This window comes from Schistocerca americana, chromosome X (assembly GCF_021461395.2).
Source record: "Schistocerca americana isolate TAMUIC-IGC-003095 chromosome X, iqSchAmer2.1, whole genome shotgun sequence".
In the NCBI taxonomy this organism is placed as follows: domain Eukaryota; kingdom Metazoa; phylum Arthropoda; class Insecta; order Orthoptera; family Acrididae; genus Schistocerca; species Schistocerca americana.
The window spans coordinates 482,589,166-482,615,527 of record NC_060130.1 but is presented as its reverse complement, the minus strand read 5'-3'; the positions used below and the strand labels follow the sequence as shown (position 1 = coordinate 482,615,527).

Sequence of the window (26,362 nt, the reverse complement as noted above, 5' to 3'; positions counted from 1 at the left end):
AAAATGAAAATAATTATAAAACTATATACAATAAATTGATGATGAAAATAAGCAGTACTTTAGGCTTGACTATGTAGTAGGTATTGTTGTTGTAAATATTGTTTGATTATGTTTTTGTAGCTAAAATTTGATTCTTCAGAATTATTTGCAGCATTGGATTATACGGTTCCATATATTATTATTACTATTACAAAAACTTGTACATTTAAGTTCATAAAATGTCATGTGATAAAAATTGTATTTAAGTTATTCTAAGCGTAGTTGTATGGTGCGTGTAAATTTGTAACTTTTAAAGACTAATACTAAATGCTGAATGAGTATAATAGCATTTGTTATTCTGCGTAAGTCTTTTTTTAATGAAATTAACTGTTATAAGATGCATGTTCTGAAGTACGTCAATTGATAATACAGATCCATACATTTATTTCAACAATGGCATTTGTGCTATACGGTAGCAGTGGAGCAGTAGCAGTAGAGCTAGAAACATGTATGATGAACTGTATTTTGATAAAATTTGTATTGATAATACTGCAGATGTTAACAATATGTTTTATAGTTACTAACTGATAAACATTTTGATTTTTCAGTGTATTTGTTTTAGATGAATGCTTGTTTAGGTATGATTACTTTAATACATTGAGCATCAGTGGTTTCACCTGAAATAATCATTTTACTGATTTTTTTGTGAGTACCAGTGCCATTAGTATGTAACCATTAATACTGTTGCAAAACAGAGACATCGACAGGTACACTGAGATACTTCTATGATTTTAGTGCATTTTAGCAGTCATTTCCAGCATTCAAAGCATTGAAATTGTGCTACATGATTGAAGAAGGTTGTAGATTTTGTATCTGAGTTTGTACTAATGCTTTTGTGAGTGCTTTCAAAATGAAACCACTGAGGCAATACGTAACTTTGGTAAAAATTTTATTTAATTTTAGCCCCAATTTTGCTTGTTATTTAAGAGTCTAATTTGTTTTAGGAATTATGAGTATATTAAAGTTTTGAGATGTGTGATTCTATCTAGGAAAAATGAGAATGTGCTTTCAAATATATCACATGAAATGATGGGTGGTTGAAAACTGTGGTTTTGAAGTAAAACTATCTAGTAAAAACAATTGATTGTTTACTTTTTGCCTATTTCTTCTTCGTTCACTGCTTACTACAATAATAAAGGCGAATTTTGCGAAAAGTTTTAAAATTTTATTACAAAGTGAAACCATGTCCTCAAAACAACTGAATGTTTACTTTTTGACAATTTCTTTTTGTATTCTTTGCTTACTATGCCAATAAAGGTTCATTTTCTGAAAAATTTTAAAAGTAGGTTAACCTTTCATACTGTTAGGACTCAGAGGGTTAATAGGAAAAAGATGTCTCCAGATCAGAAGGAATATCATACCGAAACTTAATGAAACCAAAGTTTTCAGCCAAAAGCATGGTAAGTCATACTTTTCATGGAATTATTTCAGATCAATTTGATAAAATTATTTAATTTTGTATAGTTTATTTTCATAGTAGTCAACAACAGCCTTGCCACAGTGTTAACAACAATTCTCATCAGTTTACTGAAAATAAGTACTGTCGGGCTGGGCTAGCACTAGGATGGATGACCATCCAGTTTGCCAAGTGCTGCTGGCAAGTGGGGTGCACTCAGGGGTCTTGTAAACTAACATAAGATGGAAGAAGTGGAAGAATGGTGTGCTCACCACATGTCCACATGCTCCCCCCCTCCCCGTCCGAATACGAGGATGGCTGAGGATTCAGTACAATTGGGCCTTTATAGCCTCTTCGTGCAGAGATTAATTCAGTTTAATTTTCATAGTAATACATATTTCCTTGAAGAATATGGCATGTGCATCAGCTCACCTTGAGAGCAACAGCGTGCATTCAAGTACATGTTTAACAGGAATGTCCATTATTTTAATGAGTGCAGTATCATACATAGTTTATTTCAGATGTGCAGTAAAGCAAAATGCTCAGTTACATGCTATATCAGTTACACAATACGTGAGGAGATGTCCTGATAAAAAGTATAATGCAGAAAAAGAAATTAATGTTGTACCCAAGAAAATCTAGTCCTACATAAAATCACTAGGGGGATCTAATGCTTCTATGCAGTCACTCATTGACCAGTCTGGTGCCCAGTAGAAGATAGCAACAGTAAAGTAAAACTTTAAAATTTTGCATTTAAAAAATTGGTTATGCAGGAGAACCGTACAAACTTACTGTTGTTTGACCACTGAATAGACTCCCATGTAATGGGCATTGTTATAAGCGTCAGTGGTGTATAGAAATGAAACAGTTAAAAGCACATAAGTCACAAGGTTCTGACGCCCAACCAACTGGAAAACAGCACAAATGAGCCCTGTACATAAGACAGGTACAAGAACAGACCCACAAAAATTACAGACCAATAGCTGTAACATAGTTTTGCTACAGAATACCTAAACATATTCTCTGATTGAATGTAACAAATTTATTTCAGAGAGAAAAGCTTGTGTCCACTAATCACCATGGTTTTATAAAGGATTGCTCATGTGAAACTCAGCTTTCCCTTTTCCCACATGAGATTCTATGAACCATGGATGAAGGGTGACAGATGGAGCCCACATTCCTAGATTTCTGTAAAACATTTGCCACGCTGCCACAGTGCTGACTGTTAATGAAGAAACAACCTCATGGAATAGGTTCCTAGATAAATGAGTGAATTATCACATGGTATTGATGGCTGGGAGTACCCACATGGGGAATTTTGGCTGCAGATTTGCAAGTCTTTTCAGTTCACATCACAATGAGTGACTTGTGCATTGCTGGTGATGAAATGATGATGAGGACAACACACTACCCAGATCCTGAATGGAGAAAATTTCTCAACCTGATCTTGCTGCATGGCAGTCAAATGTGCTGACCTCTCAGTTAAGGTAGCCAACTTTCTATATATATAAATGATCTGGCAGAAAGGGTAAGCAGCAGTCTGCAGTCTGCTGATGATTTCATGGTGTATGAGAAGATGTCATTGTTATGTGACTGTAGGAGGATACAAGACGATTTGGACACAATTTTTAGTTAGTCTGACGAATGGTAGCTAGCTGTAAATGTAGAAAAACATAAGTTGATGATGATGAGTAGGAAAAACACACTCATAATGTTTGAATACAGCATTAGTAATGTACTACTTGACATGTTGATTAAATAATATGGCATAATATGGTAAAAGCAATATGAAATTGAATGAGCATGTAAATACGGCAGTAGGGAAGTCAAATGGTACCTTTAGTTTACTAGGTTCATCTGTAAAGGAGGCCACATATAGGCCACGAGTGTGACCCATTTGTTGAGTACTGTTTGAGTGTTGGAGATTCACACCAGTTTGGATTAAAGGAATACCTAGAAGGAATGTGACATTCATTTTGAGGAGCAATATTGAGAAAATTTAGAGAACCAGTATTTGAGGCAGACTGCAAAGTGATTCTACTGCTGCCAATGCTCATTTTGCCTGAGGACTCTGAAGATGAGATTAGAGAGATTAGGGCTCATACAGAGGCATGTAGACAGTTCTTGCAAATGCTCCTCTCCAGAGCCAAATGTTTACCGTTCCCTGTTGACAAATTGTATTACTGCCTCTTGATCTAGTCTGCTAACATATAAATCTTTCTACTTAATTTAGTTGCCCTTCATCCTTTGGTTAACACTGTTGCTAGAAGTGCCTCACCATAACTGATATAAGTTTCTATGTGGACATCCTCAATGAGGTCTGTTCAGTTTGTTGCTGTTAGGTCCAATATATTTGTATCAATAGTAGGGTACAAACAATGTGTTCTAGGTCATTCTCAAAGAACACATTTCTTATGTTTTGCAGGATGTCTCATCATGCCCATCACTTATGTAACTGTAATTATTCTATCTTGATTGCTACATGATTCAAGTCTGCTCCAGTGATGACAGTATTTATGGGGGACCTTATTCATTAGTAAGTTAAGTTTTATTTATGGTTTTTGATTATATCTGGAGATAAGTTTGGTAGTTGACAGAGGTATCCAATTATAAGTTTATGTCCTCTCTTGATAATGAGTCTCACCCAGACAATCTCACATGCTATTTCAATATCTATCTTGATGGACTGAGTTTCTTGTTCATTTCAACAAATACACCACCTTCATTCACAACAAGCCTACCTTTTCAATATGTATTTTTAAATATTCTCAGAAATCTCACTGTTATCAACTTCAGGTTTTAACTAGCATTCTTTACTTAGTATTATGTGAGCTCCACTGCATGCTAGGAGTGCTTAGACTGGCAGTTTGCTATAAATGCTTTGGAAGTTAATCATTAAGACTTGATACAGTCAATCATTGCAGATGTTTCTTTGCACCTGGCTAGGAGTCTCTTATGCACTGTGCTCACATTACCCATTTACAGGGACCTTACAGTTCTCAACCCTGTCACTCAAGTCCAAAAAGTGCAGCCTAACTTGTCACACAGCCTTAAAAGTCTCTGGTTTAATCCTTCCACTCAGCTCAGAACCAGGGAGGCATGATCAGTTCTGGGGACAATTTAGAAAACTGTGAACTTCTAGGAATTCCATGAGCAAGACTAATCTTCTCAACCTCCTCTGCCAGTCGCTAGAATCATTAAAGTATGAAGTTGGAGCCCAGACAACAGACACCATTTGTCTCAAAAGCACACCTGATGTTCCTTCTGGTTTCTTAGTACCATTTTTTCTATGGGACACCTTTATTTGCTGTACATTTGAACAGCAGATGATTAATAGATCCTACTCTTTTGCATTTGCTTCCTTATGAATCTTGACAGTAGGTTTCCCAACTAGTGAAGCGAGTCTCACTGGCTCAGTTTCAGTTTCAATAGAAGACACCAACTTGAATTTGTTGTTTAGGGGGCTGTCTATAGCATTCTGAGTTCTCCCTGATCCCTGCCTCCCCTGTAGAGGGCACCTAGCTCTCTACCATTGACACACCTTTCTCAGTCAGGTGGGTGGGTAGCAATAGATCCTGTACTTGCAGCAGAGGAGACAGGATCTACAGGACAGTGTAGTGCTTCAGTTACCTCTGATACCTCTGGTACGCAACTCTCAGGAGCTGTCCCAACATGCCTGTTCATATAGACTTCTAATTGATTGACAGTGATCATGGTGATTTCCAGCTGCTTGCAAACATCAACTAATGCATCCCATAACTGCAAACTGCGCTCACAGTGGTGCTGCATTGTGGCTGGTGCAATGTTTTACAAATATTTAAACAAATGACTTTAAAATAAGCTTACTGATAATTTTTGAACATTGGCAGCTTTTAAGCCAAATGTATCGCTATTTCCCTCTATGAACTGAAGCATATTATAATGCAAAATGAGATTTGTATGTAGGCAATAGAAAAGTTTGAGTTAAAATTAAATGATTTCCTGAACATTTGGTGGGGTTACAGGTGCTAACATACTCAGGAATAACATTAATTGTTAATGCATCCACATAGTTAGTGATAATATATTTTAGCATGGTGTAAAACTAATTTCCATTGCATAGAGAACAAAAGCAGTATTCAAACAGATGCTGTGAAGAGGATGGTTAAGCCAATCAACAGATGCATTACTTTACCTTTATATGACACACACAGTATTCATTGTATTTTCATATCACGTTATCTACTACCACTGACACTGCTAATTTATTGCAAGTACTGTATCAGAGATGTACTCTTGGCAAATTTCTGTTACTTATATCTTGAAAACAATTAACAGTTTTAATGTAACACTCAGAATGTTTCACAGTACATTTTCTGTTATGTTTTAGACGTCATCTTCTTAGCAAAAGCACTGAGAGAATTACACAAATTGCTTCTGTATAGTAATAAATTTAAATTTTGCACAGTTTATGCGACACACTAAAATGAAAATTTGTTATAATAATGGATGTTAGGGAAACAAATCATTTGCTTTTTAGTTGAGGCATTGCTTCGGATACAGGTCCAAAACAAGACTCAAATTTAGGATTACTAGTTAGCAGTTTGCAGATTGTTATGCCAACATCAGCTAAAATCTGACTTATGTACACCAATCCACAGTCTACAACAACCAAATATGTGGATATTAAGAAGTTAACACAATATTTTCACATGATGTTCGGCAATAATAATCATATCAAGTGCTTATAACCCATGTTGTTTCACAACCAATTAGTGACATTCACTTACAAAAAGTTGGTGAAACTACATGGGCATATAGAAGCTAAGAGTGGATAAATTCTGATGTAAATTATTTCCTCAGTGTGACGGAATAAGCATTTCAGTTTGAAAATCACAATGGCTCTCATTTTTAAAACAACCTACACTTTGAAACTTTTTGTAAGGGAGACAGAGTTAAGGTATTAGTGAAATTAGGATATCATACTAAAACTTTCAGATGATGAAATTTATCTTCTCCTAATAACACCACCAATAAAGCAAACTGAATAACTTGTAGTGTAACTTGTTTCATTCACCCATTAACATGCTATAGACATTCTCCATTATTTCACTATTAGAAATGCAAAATAATGATTGCACCATATGTGTGTATGTGTCTGCCTAATTTTCCACTTCATAAAGTATTTCAATTTCTTATTAATACAGGTATAATTTCTCTAGTCCTGAACATTGTTATGCTGTTCATTTTACTCAGAGTTAATTAGTTCAGGAGATATCAAGATTTGACTATACTATAATTTCACTGCTATGCAGAAATACATGTGTCAAATTGAAGCTTAGGGACTAACAGCCTAACGAGTTATGTCGACCAATTGCTCCTGATTCAGAGAATTAGTTTATTAAAATTGATTGTTCAAAGGTTATTATACAATTAAGATCAAATTGCAAGATCACACCCATTTTTGTAGCATGTTATGTAACTAAAATCTGGTTTTATAATATTGTAGACAGAAATTTTGTAAACACATTGATGTTGTACTAATTCTCATATCTTGGATTTTGAGGGAAACATTCTAGACTGAAACTTTTGTTAAATAGTTTATTAACAGAAGCTCTTTTGGGTGCTAAGTAAAGTTAGTTGCAAATGAATTTATAATATTAGAAGTAATGGCTTCTGTTTTACTAAAAGTGGGTAAATTATTTTTTACATGAAATCATTGGTCATAAAAATCTGGTCTATTTAACTCTATAATATCACTCTTCAGTATTATTATTTTATTACTCTTCTATATATCTCACAAAAATAACATGAGATTCAAGCTCACATGGAGACTCATCAATAATCATTCTCTCTGTAAACTATTTGTGACTGAACAGAAAAAAGGGGAATTTAATGGTAAACAAAGTACCCTTCACTACACTCCAGATAACAAAGTTAATATTGCATTGTCATCCAGTTCTGAGCTATGATGGAAGTTCCCAGTCTGTAGCTCAACAAGACATTAGTTTAAAATCAAATGTTGAATTTATACCAAACACACAAAGAGACAGAAAAGGTAGTGACCCAATAAAAACAGCTTTAAAAGGAATACACCCAAATTCAGGGACATTAAAAGATAAGGAAAATTTTCCTTCTCAAAAGAACAAGAGGCTGTTAAAAGTTATATTTCAGTTGTATCTTAGTTTTTTTTTTTTCAGGTCAATCATATAATGCACCATGCTTGAATAATTTGTTGAAAAACAATGTTCTACAGTCATGGACTGAGGAATGTGAAAATGATTTTAATGACTTAAAAAAGCAGTTATTGGACAGCAATGTGCAGAAGCACCCAAATTTTGCTTCAGCTTTCAGTATGTCAAAAGAGAAAATTGTTTTGGTCTGGGGTGGTAGAGTTTCATTGGTTGAAAGAGAATGTACCATATAAAACCATAATATTTGCTAGGAGATCCTTATATACCCATGACAAGCATTATTACATCTCTGAATTAAAAGCACTAGCTATTATTTCTGGATCTGAAAAAATAAAGTATAATGTTTTGTAACATAAGACTACTGTTTTCACAAACCATTTAGCCTACAGATGCATCATGCAAAATGATCCATGAAACTTGAAATTAACTACTAACTAACAAAAACAATAATATTTGACAAGTTCCTTGGTACATTAGGTGGTGAAAGATGAGAACATGTAATGCACCCAGGAACACTGTTTAACATCATTTCATTGATTCAGGCATTATGGTGTGTGGAAGCAAAATGTTGCATGGGTGCACTGGCTTCCAAACCTTTCAGCATGGTACATTCATCAATCAGCATTATTGTGATCTGTGCTCCTTCCCCATGTGTGTCTTTTTAGGGATGCATTCAGCCCTGACATCATTTTTATGGATGACAGTGCATGGCCACATAACAGTGCAGCTGTAGGAGCTCTTGGAACCAGAGGACATTATGCAGGTAGACTGGTCTGCCTGTTCCCCTGACTTAAATCCCAGATACATACTGCAGCACATTTATATGTACCAGTGACCATCCAGGGTTTATCAATGATGCTGGTGAAAGAATGGAAAGCCCTACTACAAGAACTGCTTACCAACCTTGTGACTAACAAGTGATCACATTGCAGAGCATGTACTACTGTCTCTGATCATCACACAACCTATTAACAACCATGACCCACCTTTTGAATTGTCAACAGGACCATCATAAATTGTAGTCACTTCAGTGTAATTACTGTCTTTGAATAAATTATCTTTTCTGTGGATATCATTGTGTATTTCCTCCAATTACCTTCTGTACTATACTGTATCAGTTCTTTCTATTTCTACTGCAAGTTTAATCAAGCTGTGTTACTTGTTAGTGACACATCATTTGAAAGTTACTATTGACCTTAGGTTGTGCACACCAGTGTATAACTGTATGTCATTATAAACTCAGAATTAAAAACTAGATCCCACATAATGTTTAAATTCAAATGTGTTTACTGTATGGTGACCAGCAGTTACATTGTGATTCATCCACTACCATCTTCTGTTTCCCTGTAAGTGTACCACAATACAGTAAGTAAAAGCATTTAACACTACGACCGCCGAGTGGTCAATTTGATCACTTTTTATATTTTAACGTGTTATTATTCGGTCAATTTCTAATCTATGCTGTTGTGAGTTACTGACTTTTCCTAAATGTTTATGTAGATCATATAAATAGTCCAATATTTATTTTATCTTCATTAGTTTTCTTTGAATGACCACTTATACTTAAAACTGCCAAGTGGTCACTTTGATCACATTACATGTATATTTGAAACAGATTATTTAAATATCGTTGTGCATCACTCCCCGGATTTATTCTTAGCACTTGTCAACAATGTACTAAATATGTTGGTTGCTGAAGTTTATTCGCACTGTTTGAATTTAAAAGCTCAACAATGCAATATTTCATTTATTGTTTGCCATTGGGTTTTGCATAAACAAGACTGATTATTTGAGTACTGGTCTCAGAGCAGTAGACATGGCTCAGATGTCACAGTGATACAAACCACGGCCACGGCCACTTTCAGATGAAGAAATTGTCAGACTTTTGTATGAATCAGAAGCTGAAAATGATCCTGAAGTTGAGGACCTTGTGGAAGATTCTACAGATGGAGATTACCAACCTGTCGCTAATGTAGAGAGTGACAGCTCCGAGACTGAAGATGAAGGTAATTTACATTCACTTATATTGTTATTATTATTATTATTATTATTGTTATTATTGTTACTACATGAATAATGATCACTATTATAATAGAGCTGACACTTCTACTGCTACTTCTGTTACTGCTATTTTATTGTGTGGTATGTCATTTTTATAATGAGTTGTAGCTTTCTAATTGTCTCTTTCCTCACGCAGTTGCTGAACCAGGACCAAGCAGTAATATAAACAATGCTAGAGAACGACCTACCCTGGGTAACAAAAGAACTGCACCTCCTGTAAGTGGACCAATACAGAATCTATGTAGAAGAGGAAAACGAAGTAAGGGTTCACTTCCAGAACCTGGCTCAAAACTCCTGGGGAAGGACAGGATCACGGAGTGGACTGTAGCAAACTGTGGGCGAACAACTTTTCCCCAGCAGAACCTGGTATCCGTATTTGCAATATATGCCGAATAAGCCTGATAAATTCAGAATCAAATTCTGGCTTCTAGCAGATGTAGAAACAAAATATCTTTGTAATGGGTTGCCTTATGTAGGAAAGAGCGAACAGAGGGCACCTAATGGGAAACTTCCAGTACAAGTAGTAATGAAGTTGGTAGCTCCATATCGCAATAGGGGGTGAAATGTGGCTACTGATAATTTTTTGACTACGGTCACACTTGGGGAGAGACTGGAAGAAGAGAAAACTAGTCTTGTCAGCACTATCAACTGTGCAAGAAAAGAAATTCCGAACACTATAAAAAAAATGAAAACTCCTCTTTATACGTCTGTTTTCTTGAAAAGGGAAGGTGGTACTCTGACTGTTTACCAAAGGAAAAAGAACAAAAATGTTCTTCTCTATAGCAACATGCACACAGTCGTTGAAATATAAAATAATTCGAAACACCTTCTCGAAACAGTGAGCTTCTACAACAGCACAAAATTTGCTGTAGATGTCTTCGACCAGATGATGAGGAAATATTCTGTCCACTCTGCTACTCGTCGAGGGTCTGTACATGTATTTCACAATATCCTTGATTTAGCAGCCACCAACGCATGGATCATTTTCAAGCTAGTGACAGGGATCAAAATAAGGAGGAGGAATTTCATCCTAAATCTAGCAGAAGAATTACGTAGAGCCTATATAGAAACCAGAAATCAGGAAAGGATGCCAAGGGATGGAAAAGAAAAAGAAGAAAAGGGAAGAAAGAGAAGAAGTGGAAATTCCTGCGAAAGTAAGAAAACTAAGCCAAATGAGGAAATGCAGAAAAAAGACAAATGAAGTGTGCAGTAAATGCAAGAGATATGTTTGTGGGCCATGTACATATAAAGTAATAAAGACAGTAGTTCGTAATGCTTGTAAGTAGGATTAGGTACTATACATGGTCATATTTTATGATTGGTCTTTCTCTTAACATATTCATGGGTACTTAGTTTCTCCAGCAAGATTAATTTCTATTAATTTTAAAACTACTGCAATACAATTAGTATGGTTGCAGATAAATATTGTGAACTATGTTCTTTAATATTAGTAATATTATGTTACCATTGTTGTTGTAAAACACAATGATACTGTTACTAAACATAATTAAAGTGATACATTGTTATCAAGGTCATTAATATTTACATTAAACAGCACAGCATGTACTTACAAAGAAAGTGGTCACTTTGACCACATCGGTGATTCTAAGTATAGTACTTGTTCCGGCAGTTCTAGTGTTAAGTTGTTATAATATATTTAACACATAGTACAAGCTATGGACACTAAATAAAACATGTATTACCTACAATCATAAAGAAATATTTTGTCAAATTTTCGAGATTTGGTTTCTTGTAGACTAATATGTTTAGGGACACTGCACTGATTACTGAATTGTTTTGTAACTATTATGGTCTGTGGATGCTCATCTTCACAAATCTTCTTCCTATGATTATTTTATAGTATAAACAGTTATTAAATAAATGGTCACATATCTACATCTACATCCATACTCCGCAAGCCACCTGACGGTGTGTGGCGGAGGGTACCCTGAGTACCTCTATCGGTTCTCCGTTCTATTCCAGTCTCGTATTGTTCATGGATAGAAGGATTGTTGGTATGCTTCTGTGTGTGCTCTAATCTCTCTGATTTTATCCTAATCGTCTCTTCGCGAGATATACGTAGGAGGGAGCAATATACTGCTTGATTCTTCGGTGAAGTTATGTTCTCGAAACTTCAACAAAAGCCTGTACCAAGCTACTGGGCGCCTCTCCTGCACAGTCTTCCACTGGAGTTTATCTATCATCTCCGTAATGCTTTCACGATTACTAAATGATCCTGTAACGAAGCGCGCTGCTCTCTGTTGGATCTTCTCTATCTCTTCTATCAACCCTATCTGGTACGGATCCCACACTGCTGAGCAGTATTCAAGCAGTGGGCGAACAAGCATACTGTAACCTACTTCCTTTGTTTTCGGATTGCATTTCCTTAGGATTCTTCCAATGAATCTCAGTCTGGCATCTGCTTTACCGACAATCAACTTTATATGATCATTCCATTTTAAATCACTCCTAATGCGTACTCCCAGATAATTTATGGAATTAACTGCTTCCAGTTGCTAACCTGCTATTTTGTAGCTAAATGATAAGGGATCTATCTTTCTAGTAATAAAATTCAGATAGTGTTGAGGAGGCAGAGATTGTCTCTCTTTCAGTTAATAAAAAGTGTAAATGTCAACAGGTAAAAGCTAATAGAAATTTGTGAGTCTTTAAGGAGATTGATGCAAAAAACATACAACAACTTCAGCTATAACTTAGTGAAAGGTCATCCCAAGAACCAAAGAAAAATCTGGTCCTATATAAAATTGCTAAGCAGATCGAAGGCTTCTATCCAGCTATCCAGTCACTTGTTGACCAGTATGGTGTGGTGGCAATAAAAGGCAGCAAAAGGAAAGCTAAGATTTAAAATTTTGTATATAAGAATTCCTTCACACAGGAGTATCTTACAAACATGCTGTTGTTATACCACCACACAGACTCTCATATGGAGGACATAGTAGTAGGCATCCCTGGAATAGAGAAGCAACAGAATGTGTTAAAAACAAATAAGTCATCCAGTCGGGACTGAATACCAGTTTGGTTACAGAGCTGCAGAATTAGCCCCTTACTTAGCTCGCATTTATTGTGAACCTCTCACCCAGGGCAGAATTGCAAAAAAATGGTTCAAATGGCTCTGAGCACTATGGGACTTAACTTCTGAGGTCATCAGTCCCCTACAACTTAGAACTACTTAAACCTAACTAACCTAAGGACATCACAGAAATCCATGCCCGAGGCAGGATTCGAACCTGCGACCGTAGCGCTCGTGCGGTTCCAGACTGTAGCGCCTAAAACCACTTGGCCACCATGGCCGGCTACAGAATTGCAGTCAACAGGAAAAAAGTTCAGGTGACTCCCATTTATATGAAGGTAAAAGAATGGGCCTATATAATTATAAAATTCTTGAACAAATTCAGAGAGTGAATGTGATAAATTTCCTTGAGACTGAAAGCTTCTGTCCAGAAATCAGTATCAATTTAAAAAGTGTCACTCTTGTAAAACTCAAATTGTACCACTGCTATTCATTTCCGTTCCTGTTCCACTTGCAAATAGAGCAAGGGAAAAACAACTATCTATGTGCCTCGGATTGAGCACTAATTTCTCTTATATTATCTATGCGGTCCTTGCACAAAATGTACATCGGTGGCTGTAAAATCTTTCTGCAGTAGCTTCAAATGATGATTATCTAAATTTTCTCAGCAGTATTTTGTGAAAAAGAACATCTTCTTCCCACCACATATTCCCATTTTATTTCATAAAGCATCCACATAATACATGTTGATTGAAGCTACTGATAACAAAACTAGCAGCCTGTCTCTGAATTACTTTGAGTCTCCACTGGACCCACAGATGCCTACATGAATGATACCCAGAGCATAATGCAACCACCACCAGCTTGTCTGTGTCCCACAGTACAGGTGTCAAGGAGCTGTTCGCCTGGAAGACAACAAATTCATTCCCTGCGATTGGCATGATCAAGAAGGTAATGGGATTCATCAAACCATGCTACACTCTGCCACTGTGCCAATGTCCAGAGTCAATAATTACATGTTCTTCTCAGTTGTAATTGCTGATGTTGTGCTATTAACATTGGCACATGTATGGGTCATTGGCTGTGAAGGCCCATTAGTATGAATGTGCACTGTACTATGTGTTCAGACACAGTTCTGCTCTACCCAGTATTATAGTCTGTTGTTAGTTTCACACAGTTCACCACCTGTCCTGTTTTATTAGTCTGCCCAGCCTACGAAGTCCAACATCTGTAGTGAAGGGCGATGACTCAACCCCATGATGTCTGGATGTGGTTACACCTTGGTTTCTCCACATGTTGAAGACACTCACCAAAGTACTCCTTGAACACCTGACAAGTCATGGATTTTCTGAAATGCTCATGCCAATCCTCTGGCAATAACAATCTGACCTCAGGCAAACTCAGACAGATTGCACACCTTCCCCATACTGCACATGGACAGTGCACTCAATGATACTACTTACACTATGCACATGTCTGCCTATGAGTCATTCCTCACTCATGTCCAGCTGTTTTTAACCGTCATACCTAACACTGTTCTTACAACACAACATTTTCAGTAACACCATCATCTCTCAGCTTCTACCATATTTAACACTGGGATCACAGTATTCTTCTTGATGTCTGATGGCAATTGAATCTGTAATTTTCTTAATGTATTTAATGCAATTAGAATCACCAAATGAAAAAAAAACATGCATTACATTCTTACAAGTTTATTTAGTCTGACATAACTAGAAAACAAATTAAGTAACTTATTCCTTACCTTTGGATACATGATTCTATCATATCACATGCCATAAGCTTCAACCTTTGTTCTAAATGTTGTCTGAACTCTGTATCAGGCCAGTGGAGATCTCTTATAAAAGATTGAAGGGCATCTAGTTTCCAAAACAAATCTTCTGAAGTAGCACATCCATTCCTGGAAAGAACAACAGCCCTTACACTTTATTCTACCACCAAGAGAAAAATTAATAATAACAACCACATAAACTACAGACTGTTAAAAAAGTGTTCCATATTTTTGAGGGTTGTAGTATTTACCAAAACAAGAAAAAATATCCAGTGGAGATGGGCTCAAAAACACGTGCCTCAAAAGCTATGAGCATTTGTTCATCTTCATTACTGTGAAGTTCATTGTTATTACAAATTACCTGTAGAATGCACTAATCAAATTAGTAAACAATGTAGAATACATTATTCTGTTACTGTGAAACTGCAGTGCTTCTGCGTATGTTTCAGCACACACAACATAAGCTTGATGATTGAATCCACTTTTCAGACAATAATAGAAGACCATGTCTGCTGTTTTCCATGTGTAATAATAGGCTTCCATATGCTGGTAAGTACAAAGCTGAAACAATAATCTAAAAGCATTTCACAAATTTACCATAACATAAAGTAGTTCCATCAAAATTAATGTATGTTCACAGTAACAATCATAACAGATGTTCACTGCATGCTGTATCTATGTGCAAATAACAGAGAAATGTGTCCTCATTCATTTACTGCAAGTTGTAGGTTGTTTGAAATAGCAAAGAGCTTGCAGCAGAACAGATGTGTTTCACAGCAGAGAAGATGAACAAATTCTCACAGCTCTTTTTTGTCTTATTAGGTCCATACTACCATCTATCATAGTATGGAATACTTTTTTCAATATCTTATATTTCAGGTGGAGTTATGTAATTACAAAATAATGGAAAATCTTTGATGGAAGAACAATATGAATTAACACAGGTTACTACTCACTACATAAAGGAGGCACTTGGCAGTGGACAGGCACACTTAAAAGGGAATCTTGGATGTTTCTCAGACATTTGATAAATCCATTATCTGACAATGAAACTTACACACAAACATTCGTACATAGAGGAGAGGAGAGGAGAGGAGAGGAGAGAAGAGAAGAGAAGAGGAGAGGAGAGGAGAGGAGAGGAGAGGAGAGGAGAGGAGAGGAGAGGAGAGGAGAGTGAATGGGAAGTGCTATGTAGGTACAGTGGGGGAACAAAAGGCACAATTGAGGCTGGGATGTGAGTAGGACAGGTGATGAAAGCATATGGAGGACAGGGACTAGCAAAGGTTAAGGCCACAACACAAGGTTTGTGGGAACAAAGGATATGTTGTAGGCAGACTCCCCCCCCCCCCCCCCCCCCCCCATGCAGTTCAGTAAAGCAAGTGTTGGTGGAAGGAATCAAAATGAGCACCTCCATGACAACATCTTAAAACAATCTATTCCTGGACAATCTAGAGAAATCTTTCCTTGTCACCCAGAATCCCTAACACCTCATCTGTTTCAGATTCATTGATGACATATATATATATATATATATATATATATGACCTATACCAAGTGTGAGGACACCCTATCTACATTCATCCAGAACCTCAACATTTTCTCCCCCATTTGTTTCACCTTGTCCTACTCTGCCTAACAAGCCACCTTTCTCAATAAAGACACTGATGTCATGGATGAATAAATTGGTACCTTCATCCACATCAAACCCACAAGCTATGGAAAAACCTCCATTTCAACATCTGTTACCTATTCTACACAAAGCAGTCCCATCCATACAGATTAGACACCCATGGTCATTACATCTGCAGTGATCAGCAGGATCTCCCCAAATATGCTAAGAGTCTTGCTGAGATTTTTGCAGACGTACACTTAACAGCCAGAACATTGTGACCACCATCTTACTATCAATATAAACCGATTCAGGCAATAGCAGCATCACCTGGCACGGAATGACCATTAGTCAGACACATGCATGGTGCATGTGTTATCAGACAGCATGCAGTCTGTGTGTAGAATTGGGAAGGCACACTCTCTATTTGATTTTGACAGAGGGCAGATTGTGATGTCCCAGAGCCTTGGCACGGGCATTTTGAAAGTTGCATAACTTGTTAGGTGTTTGAGGAGTGCTGTGGTGAGTGTCTTCAACATATGAAAAAACTGAGGTGAAACCACATCCAGATGTTGTGGGACTGGGCAGCCACCCCTCATTACAGAAGATGAACGTTGTTGGCTGGGAAGACTGGTAAAACAGGACAGGCAATGAACTATGATGGAACCAACATCAGATCTTAATGCTGGGCAGAGTACAAGTGTGTCTGAACACACAGCACACTGAACACTACTAATTCTGAGCCTCAGCAGTCAATGTGCCATGCATGTGCCAATGTTAAAACCACAACATCAGAAACTAAAACTGAAATGGGCATGTGACAATCAGCACTGGACATCAGCTCAAGGGCAGAGCATTGCATGGTCTGATAAATCCCAATATCTTACTCAAGCTGATGGGAGGCTATGAATCCATTGTTTTCCAGGGAAACAGCTCCTTAACATCTATACTGTGGAATGGAGACAAGCTGGTGGCAGCTCCATTATGCTCTAGAGAACATTAATGTGGGCATCCATGGGTCCCATGGAGCTTGTTCATGGCACAATAATGACCAAGGAGTATTGTACACTGGTTTTTGGTTTCAGACCACATACACCCCTTTATGATGATCATGTGAGGGCAGTAGCATTTTTCAGCAAGGTAATCTACCATGTCACAAGGCCAGGAGTATGATGGAGTGGTTCAAAGAACACAGCACCAAGTTCCAGTTGATATGCTGGCCACCCAGCTTGCCAGATCTGAACCCAATGGAACACACCTGGGATGTGACTGAATGTGGCATCAGTGCTCATTGCCCCCTCCCTTCAATTTACAGGAATAGGGGACTTGTGTGTGCAATTGTGTTGCCAACTCCATCCAGTGGCGTACCAGTGCCTCATTGCTTCCATGCCATGTTGCATCACCATTGTTATCCATGGCAAAGGTGGGCATACAAGCTATTAGCTGGGTGGTCATAATGTTCTGGCTTATCAAAGTAAATTACCCTCTCTGCCAGATCCAGAAACGTCACCAATGCCACATCACTCAAGTCACCCACCATTCCCACCACAGCCACTGATGGGCCACAAAGGAGCATCCCCTACATGACCCAGTACCACCTGTAACTGGAGAAACTGAATCATAGTCTCTACCAGCATTGCAACTACCTTTTGTTTTGCCAGGAAATAAGAAATATCATCCCCACTATCCTTCCTATCACCCAGAATTGTATTTGGTGGACCACCCAACCTACACAATACTCTTGTACTTCCCCTTTCCATTCCTGCTCCTAGCCCCTCATGTTTCATGGCTCATACCAACCTTGTCACACACAATTCCTAGACCATCAAAGCAGCCATGTAATCTTACAACTGAAGTGCCATCTCTCCAACAGCACCTTTTCTGAATTTTGTATGTGAGTATTGTTTTATTATGTTACATATTTATTTAATATATGACTATGATACTGTGGGATTAACACAACATGGAAATTACACATAAAACAAAGAAGCTGCTACTTAGAAAGTAAGTTTTCTTAGCAATTTTCACCCTATACAACAGAAACCTACACATAACCAACTGTCCATGTTCTGAAATTTGTGAACATGGACACAAATTTACAAAATTTTATGAAGCACCATGTCAATAGACTAATGAAAGTAATTATGCAAAATGTGAACATCAACTGATATCCAGACAGGTCTGTCATATAATCATGACGGTGAGTGGTGGAGGGTACCTATGCTCACCATTAGCCAGTATTTTCAATAAATGCTAGAATGTGGGGTTTTTCCTAATACACTCAAGATATCTAAAGTCATCCCAGTTTATAAAAAGAGGAATAAAAGAACTGCCTGAAAGCTAAAGACCACTTTCAGTTGTGCCTATATTGTCAAAAATATATGAGGCACTTAATGCACAACCAGCTAAATACCTACTTTGAAAATCATGGCTTACTTTGTAACTTTCAGTTTGGATTTTGCAAGGAAAAAAACACATTTGCTGCTATTTTAGAAATCATTGATCGAACATTATCTGCTATTGAAAACAAAAATAAATTATCATTTGTATTATGTGACTTAAGCATGGCATTTTATTGCATTCCTGTTGATATCCTACTAAAGAAATTGGAATACTGTGGGTCGCAAGAGAACACTTTAGCCATTATCACTTCTTACTTGAACAACAGTCACGAATATCCATTCTTCCTTCCTCGAGATAGATACAGATGTTCCACAAGGATCTACCCTCGGACCCTTCTTTTTCATTGTTGCAATCAATGACGTGGCTCACAACATACCACATCCTGTCATACGTTACACAGATGATACTACATTGTTTACCTCCCATCAGAACATCTCTGAACTCAGTCAAATAACAAAAGAATCTCTTGACGTAGCTTTGGACTGGTTTACTTCTAATAAACTCTTATGTAATCCCGCTAAAACACAACAGCTCATACTAGGCATGACAAAGGATATCTAAACTAAATCATTGAAACTTCTAGGTATTCACATTGAATCCAAACTTAATTGGCAAGAAGATATCAATTACGTCTGCGAAAAGATATCTCGGGTATCATACCTCTTTTAGAAACTGAGGGACATGGTAAGCATGGAATACCTTCAAATGACATACTTTGGACTTTTCCAATTGCATATATCGTATGGCCTCATTATATGGGGAAATTCTCCCCATGTTGATAACATTTTAAAAATACAAAAGAAATTTTTGCATTTAATTTGTAAGACAGATCATTTGGAACATTGTCGTCCATTCTTCACCAGGCTAAAGATACTTACTCTTGTGTGTGTGTGTGTGTCTATATATATATCTAAAAACACAGATGATGTGACTTACCAAACGAAAGTGCTGGCAGGTCGATAGACACACAAACAAACACAAACATACACATGAAATTCAAGCTTTCATAACAAACTGTTGCCTCATCAGGAAAGAGGGAAGGAGAGGGAAAGACAAAAGGATGTGGGTTTTAAGGGAGAGGGTAAGGAGTCATTCCAATCCCGGGAGCAGAAAGACTTACCTTAGGGGAAAAAAGGACAGGTATACACTCGCACACACCCACATATCCATCAGCACATACAGACACAAGCAGACATTTGTAAAGGCCTTTGCGTGTGTATACCTGTCCTTTTTTCCCCCTAAGGTAAGTCTTTCCGCTCCCGGGATTGGAATGACTCCTTACCCTCTCCCTTAAAACCCACTTCCTTTCGTCTTTCCCTCTCCTTCCCTCTTTCCTGACGAAGCAACCGTTTGTTGCGAAAGCTAGAATTTTGTGTGTATGTTTGTGTTTGTTTGTGTGTCTATCGACCTACCAGCGCTTTCGTTCCGTAAGTCACATCATCTTTGTTTTTTTATATATATATATATATATATATATGTACACACACTCCTGGAAGTTGAAATAAGAACACCGTGAATTCATTGTCCCAGGAAGGGGAAACTTTATTGACACATTCCTGTGGTCAGATACATCACATCATCACACTGACAGAACCACAGGCACATAGACACAGGAAACAGAGCATGCACAATGTCGGCACTAATACAGTGTATATCCACCTTTCGCAGCAATGCAGGCTGCTATTCTCCCATGGAGACGATCGTAGAGATGCTGGATGTAGTCCTGTGGAATGGCTTGCCATGCCATTTCCACCTGGCGCCTCAGTTGGACCAGCGTTCGTGCTGGACGTGCAGACCGCGTGAGACGACGCTTCATCCAGTCCCAAACATGCTCAATAGGGGACAGATCCGGAGATCTTGCTGGCCAGGGTAGTTGACTTACACCTTCTAGAGCACGTTGGGTGGCACGGGATACATGCGGACGTGCATTGTCCTGTTGGAACAGCAAGTTCCCTTGTCGGTCTAGGAATGGTAGAACGATGGGTTCGATGACGGTTTGGATGTACCGTGCACTATTCAGTGTCCGCTCGACGATCACCAGTGGTGTACGGCCAGTGTAGGAGATCGATCCCCACACCATGATGCCGGGTGTTGGCCCTGTGTGCCTCGGTCGTATGCAGTCCTGATTGTGGCGCTCACCTGCACGGCGCCAAACACGCATACGACCATCATTGGCACCAAGGCAGAAGCGACTCTCATCGCTGAAGACGACACGTCTCCATTCGTCCCTCCATTCACGCCTGTCGCGACACCACTGGAGGCGGGCTGCACGATGTTGGGGCGCGAGCGGAAGACGGCCTAACGGTGTGCGGGACCATAGCCCAGCTTCATGGAGACGGTTGCGAATGGTCCTCGCCGATACCCCAGGAGCAACAGTGTCCCTAATTTGCTGGGAAGTGGCGGTGCGGTCCCCTACGGCACTGCGTAGGATCCTACGGTCTTGGTGTGCATCCGTGCGTCGCTGCGGTCCGGTCCCAGGTCGACAGGCACGTGCACCTTCCGCCGACCACTGGCGACAACATCGATGTACTGTGGAGACCTCACGCCCCACGTGTTGAGCAATTTGGCGATATGTCCACCCGGCCTTCCGCATGCCCACTATACGCCCTCGCTCAAAGTCCGTCAACTGCACATACGGTTCACATCCACGCTGTCGCGGCATGCTACCAGTGTTAAAGACTGCGATGGAGCTCCGTATGCCACGGCAAACTGGCTGACACTGACGGCGGCGGTGCACAAATGCTGCGCAGCTAGCGCCATTCGACGGCCAACACCACAGTTCCTGGTGTGTCCGCTGTGCCGTGCGTGTGATCATTGCTTGTACAGCCCTCTCGCAGTGTCCGGAGCAAGTATGGTGGGTCTGACACACCGGTGTCAATGTGTTCTTTTTTCCATTTCCAGGAGTGTATATATATCACCCTTTTTATAATACTAAAGAATACTTATATATATATATATATATATATATATATATAACTATAAACCTTTTTATAATACTAAAGAATACTTTGATTTACCACACTATTATACTATCTTTTAAAAACTGTTACTTTTTATTGTATTATTATGTACTGCATAAACTTTGTAGAACTACTATTTAATGCTACACATTGTACTACTGTGCATTGTATATACTTTATCTTGTATCAAATTGACGAAAACCATATCATTGTGAAACAATTTATGGTGAATAAAGATTTTTGATTCTTGATAGATCAATCAAATGTAAAGGCTGTAAATTCAACTAAATACATGTTGTGAGGAAGGCAACCAAAGACTGTGTTTTATTGGCAGGACACTTAGAAAATGTGACAGACCTACTAAGGATACTGCCTACACTACTCTTGTAAATCCTCTTCTAGAATACTGCCTCACAGTTTGGGATCCATACCAGATAGGATTGACGGAGTACATCGAAAAAATTCAAAGAAGGTCAGCATGTTTTGTATTATCACAAAATAGAGGAGAGAGTGTCACTTAAATGATATAGAATTTTGGGTGGACATCATTAAAACAAAGGTGTTTTTTGATGCGGAGAAACCTTCTCACGAAATTCCAATCACCAATTTTGTCCTCCGAATGCGAAAATATTTTGTAGATGCCGATCTACATAGGGAGAAAATATCACCATGATAAAATAAGGGAAATCAGAGCTCATATGGAAAGATATAGGCGTTCGTTCTTTCCACATGGTATACAAGATTGGAATAATAGAGAATTATGAAGGTGGTTTGATGAACCCTCGGCCAGGCACTATTCTTTTTGAATTCAAGCCACATCTGGTCTACACTTACACAGTTAATGCTGTGCTCAGCATTCTGCTGTGGGCAGGTCCTTAAAGTTCGTCACTACCTTAGTCAGTACTTACGAGATTAGGGGTACCGACACAGAAATTACGTGATGAATTACGCAGCTGCTGAGCTCCAAGGACAACATACAACCACAACAAGGGTTAGAATATGATAGCACAGAAATGATCCAGTTATGCTCTGCCTTATAGTCTGTCACGGCACAAGTGCACATATCGAAGTAGCTGATTACAGAATGACACCACTACTGTTAACCTCACTTCCCTGTGCTCCACACTGAAGAGCTGGATGACTCTGTAGAGACTTCACACCTGAATAGGATTGGTTTTGCACAACATTAACTGAGTGATTAGTTTCATTTAATGCAGTTTATCTTTGTAGTGTTGCAGGTAGTTATTTGGTTCCATACATCATTTTTGTGTCAATGCCTCTGCACATGTGCTATGTGATTTGTTTACTACAATACTGCAATTTTGCTCTATAATAGAGTGAATGTTCTTTTGAGTATTCTTTTCAAGTATCAATTCGCCCACAACTGCTACACCTCTTCCACCATAATACTTTTTACCTGAGTAGAAAAATACTGAAGCTTTTTTGTGCTTCATTTTATATATCATCACTAATGTCAGTACTGGCACATCATATGTGTTCAGTCGTTGAGTGAGCCCCTGGAAACAAAACTGAATGTGAAAAATATAAATGTAAATATTTAGAAAATCACTCTTCATTTCTTTCTCATATTAGATGAGTTTATACACATTTGCAAAGTATTTTTGCTGTACGAAAACTTTTTAAGTCATTTACATAGCATACATAATTACCAAAGCATTGCTCAGGCATTGCCAAGGTTCAGTTTCTCTTCTTAGCCCCTGTGAGTAAGCTCAAGGGTGTTTGTTCAGTAGGGAGGGGCAAGAGGAAATGTGGCTAGTAATACGTGGATTTGCACTGGTGGTAAAACCAGCTCAAAAGCGAGTCACATTCAGAGGCAAATGCACAGATTGACACAAACTGAAAGGCTGTAGCCCACAACCAAAGCAGTTAACAGATGTGTTGTCATTGAAATGGAGTGATTTCCTTACAATCGCTTAACAATGTATTCATTTATTTATTCTACTTTAGTGTTCATACAGGTATTCATCTGTTCTGGGAATTTGTTTTTCAAGGTGAGTGGACAGGGTTCAATATCTTTAAGAACCAAATACTTCAAGTTTAATGTTGGAAAATAATTGTAAAATAAAGAAGCTTGATAGGCCAATACCTTAGCTCATATTAAAACAAGTGCATACAAGCTGAAGTAAGATGTTTTGTAGGTCTTATAATGTAAATGTATACTGCATAAAAGAAATAGTGGGATTTGTTACTGCATTTCTAAAAACAAGCTATTTTGTTTCCATGCTTGCTGCTTGCTAAGGTTAAAGGTACAAGCTGGACATGCACTGGCATGTCAGATCTAAGTCATCAAATGCAGAAGGTTGAAAAGCCTGAGGAAGCTGCTGAACATAAGAATGCTTATTTCAGTTTATCAGTCCATGGAAAAACAGAAATTAGGCAACAAATTAATTCAGTTTTCAGACAGTATATAGAAAGACACAATGACAATGTAAGGGAAAATCACTGTGTTCATTCCAAAATAATTTAGTGCATTAAGCACTGTGGGAGTTTGAATTTGTCTTATGTGGACATGATGCATGCAGGTGTCCAAACAGTTGTAAGAAAAGAATATCATTTTTCATGTTATATGTTTTGTTATGCATAGCTACTTAACTAAATTCTTGTCCAAGCTACAAGTCAAAATAGATAAGTTACATTTCTCTTAAGTACTACAGGATTGTAGAGGTAACAATATTCTTCTCTCATTTACATCAAAGAGTGGCTGTTCTAGATGCAATTGTAAAATGAAGAGTCCCCTGTGGATCAGCACAACATGGAACTTTAAACTGAGAATAGTACTTACAGTTCATGAGAATAAAGAAGCCATTGTACAGTGTCTTCAGCAAAGTGAACATCCATACCAGCAACCAAACAACAACTATGAATCAAGTGTATGGTCTAACATTGAAAACACAACAAAGTTTTCCTATTGGTTACAGTTATTTTGTAAAATAATGTCTCTCCTGTATATCTTGTACTGCCAATTACAAAAGCGCACCAGGAATTCCGTCTCAGTAAAGCAAGCAATAGGATCATTCAAAAATGAAATTTTGAAAATTACAGACAACATTGATGATATCAGAATTGAGGAAAAACCAAATGTAACAAAAAGAAGATAACAATGACACATATATAACAAGGAATGTAGAAGCAAACAGAGTTTGAATTCTCCAGCTATTTATTGGCCTCTAGTTACTCCTGATTACAGTACATTTCTTCCTTTCTGAAAGAACTTGCCTATAATGTTTCTGAAAATAGACAGAAATTTCTTAGTGATTGCTCTCTATATTCTAATTAAAGTTGCCAGACAGCTAGGTTTTCTCCATGTTTATAGCCCTATGGAAACTTACTTCCTGCATAAGCATTGTGTTAAAGTTGGAATACCACGGAATGCTGACAGACAGGTTGTTGGTAATACAACGTGGGTGAGAAGTCACTGTAACTCTGTTAAGCATCAAATGTCATTGTGCAGATTTGTAGCTATGTTACCATGGTGGGTATGATTGGTCATAGTTATACTACTGAGGAGCACTTAGTGACAAGTGTGCATGTGCACAAATGACAACACACAGGGCAGAAAATAAGATAGATTATGGGAAAATTCCAGGAAAGGTTTAATGAGGCTCCACCATGGAAGATAGCACTCCTGGATTGGGGAAGATGTCCTTTTGCTATTGGCTGTGTCAAAGACAGGCCACAGAGTGAAAGGAAGAAGACACGAGAAGAAACGCATGCCAGAGTCTCTGGTTTGATTGAACAAATTCCTATGAAGTCAACACATAAACATGTTTTGGAACTCTGTGTGCCAAGGGCACCAATGGAAGATCACATGAAAAAAGACTTTGAGGTCAGACCTTTTCGATCAATGTTTGTAAATGAGTTATTGGATAAAGACCAGAAATAGTGCATTTGACCATGCCATGCTTTGTTAATTCCATTTCCAAAATGCAGTGAACCATGCCAAGGTTATGTTTTTAGATGAATGTACCATTTATTGCAGCTCACATGCTAGAAATAGTGTCATTTGAGCCAAGTTAGAAAGGAAAGCACCTTATGTCGGGATATGGGCAGTAAAGACATCAAAACGTCTGCCTGGACCATACTTTTTTGAAGGGACTGTGAATACCATGAATTATTTACACAAGTTACAAACATGGTTAATGCCTCAGCTAGAGGAAAGGGGCCTTACAGAAGGCACATGGTTGGAATGAGGCAGGGTGTCTCCTCACTATGGTCTTGCAGTGTGTGACTTCCTAAATGAACAATTTCCTGGTTAGAGGATAGGTCATGGTTTATCAGCAACACCAACTCCCTCAAAATGGCCACCTAGAGGTCCTGACCTAACCCCGCCTAACAACCTGTTATGGGGAGTCACTAAGGCACATGTATTGTCATGCTCCAAACAAAGAACTGCATTATGCTGTTGAGCATGCATTTTGTACTATAACAATGAACATGCTCAAAAATATGTCATAAGGAACATGGAGGTATATGGAAATGTGTTTACAACATTATGAGGAGCATGCTGTTACATTAAACACTTAATAGTTAAGTACATCTGCTAGAACAAATCAAATGAATTAAAATTCGATACTAGGGAGAATGAGGACTTCTCGCTCACCCTGTACATGGAAGAGAGACTTGTGGGCACTACTACATAGAAAGTGAGACTGAGCTTGAATGTGGTTAAGACAGTGTCTTCAACATTTACACAAGGAGGTTATATTTATTAAACATCAAACATATTTGAACAGCCAAACAATTAACATTGAGATAAAAATATATTTACTCAAATGTTCTGGATATTGATTTGATTGGTGCTAACCTGTTGCAAGAAACAATTATTCCCCTTCATAATGATAGTTATTGGTTCTATACATTTTACTAACAACTACTCCTTT

General features: G+C 38.1%; 1 protein-coding gene across 1 annotated transcript in view; it reads right to left on the bottom strand.

Moving 5' to 3' along the window:
* Positions 1–26,362, bottom strand: part of LOC124555630 (calcium-dependent secretion activator-like) — a 1,496,314-nt gene that overhangs the window by 150,908 nt on the left and 1,319,044 nt on the right. The window contains exon 30 of the mRNA XM_047129606.1: positions 14,463–14,618. Within this exon, the coding sequence (XP_046985562.1) occupies positions 14,463–14,618 (156 nt within the window). The remainder of the gene's footprint in view (positions 1–14,462; positions 14,619–26,362) is intronic.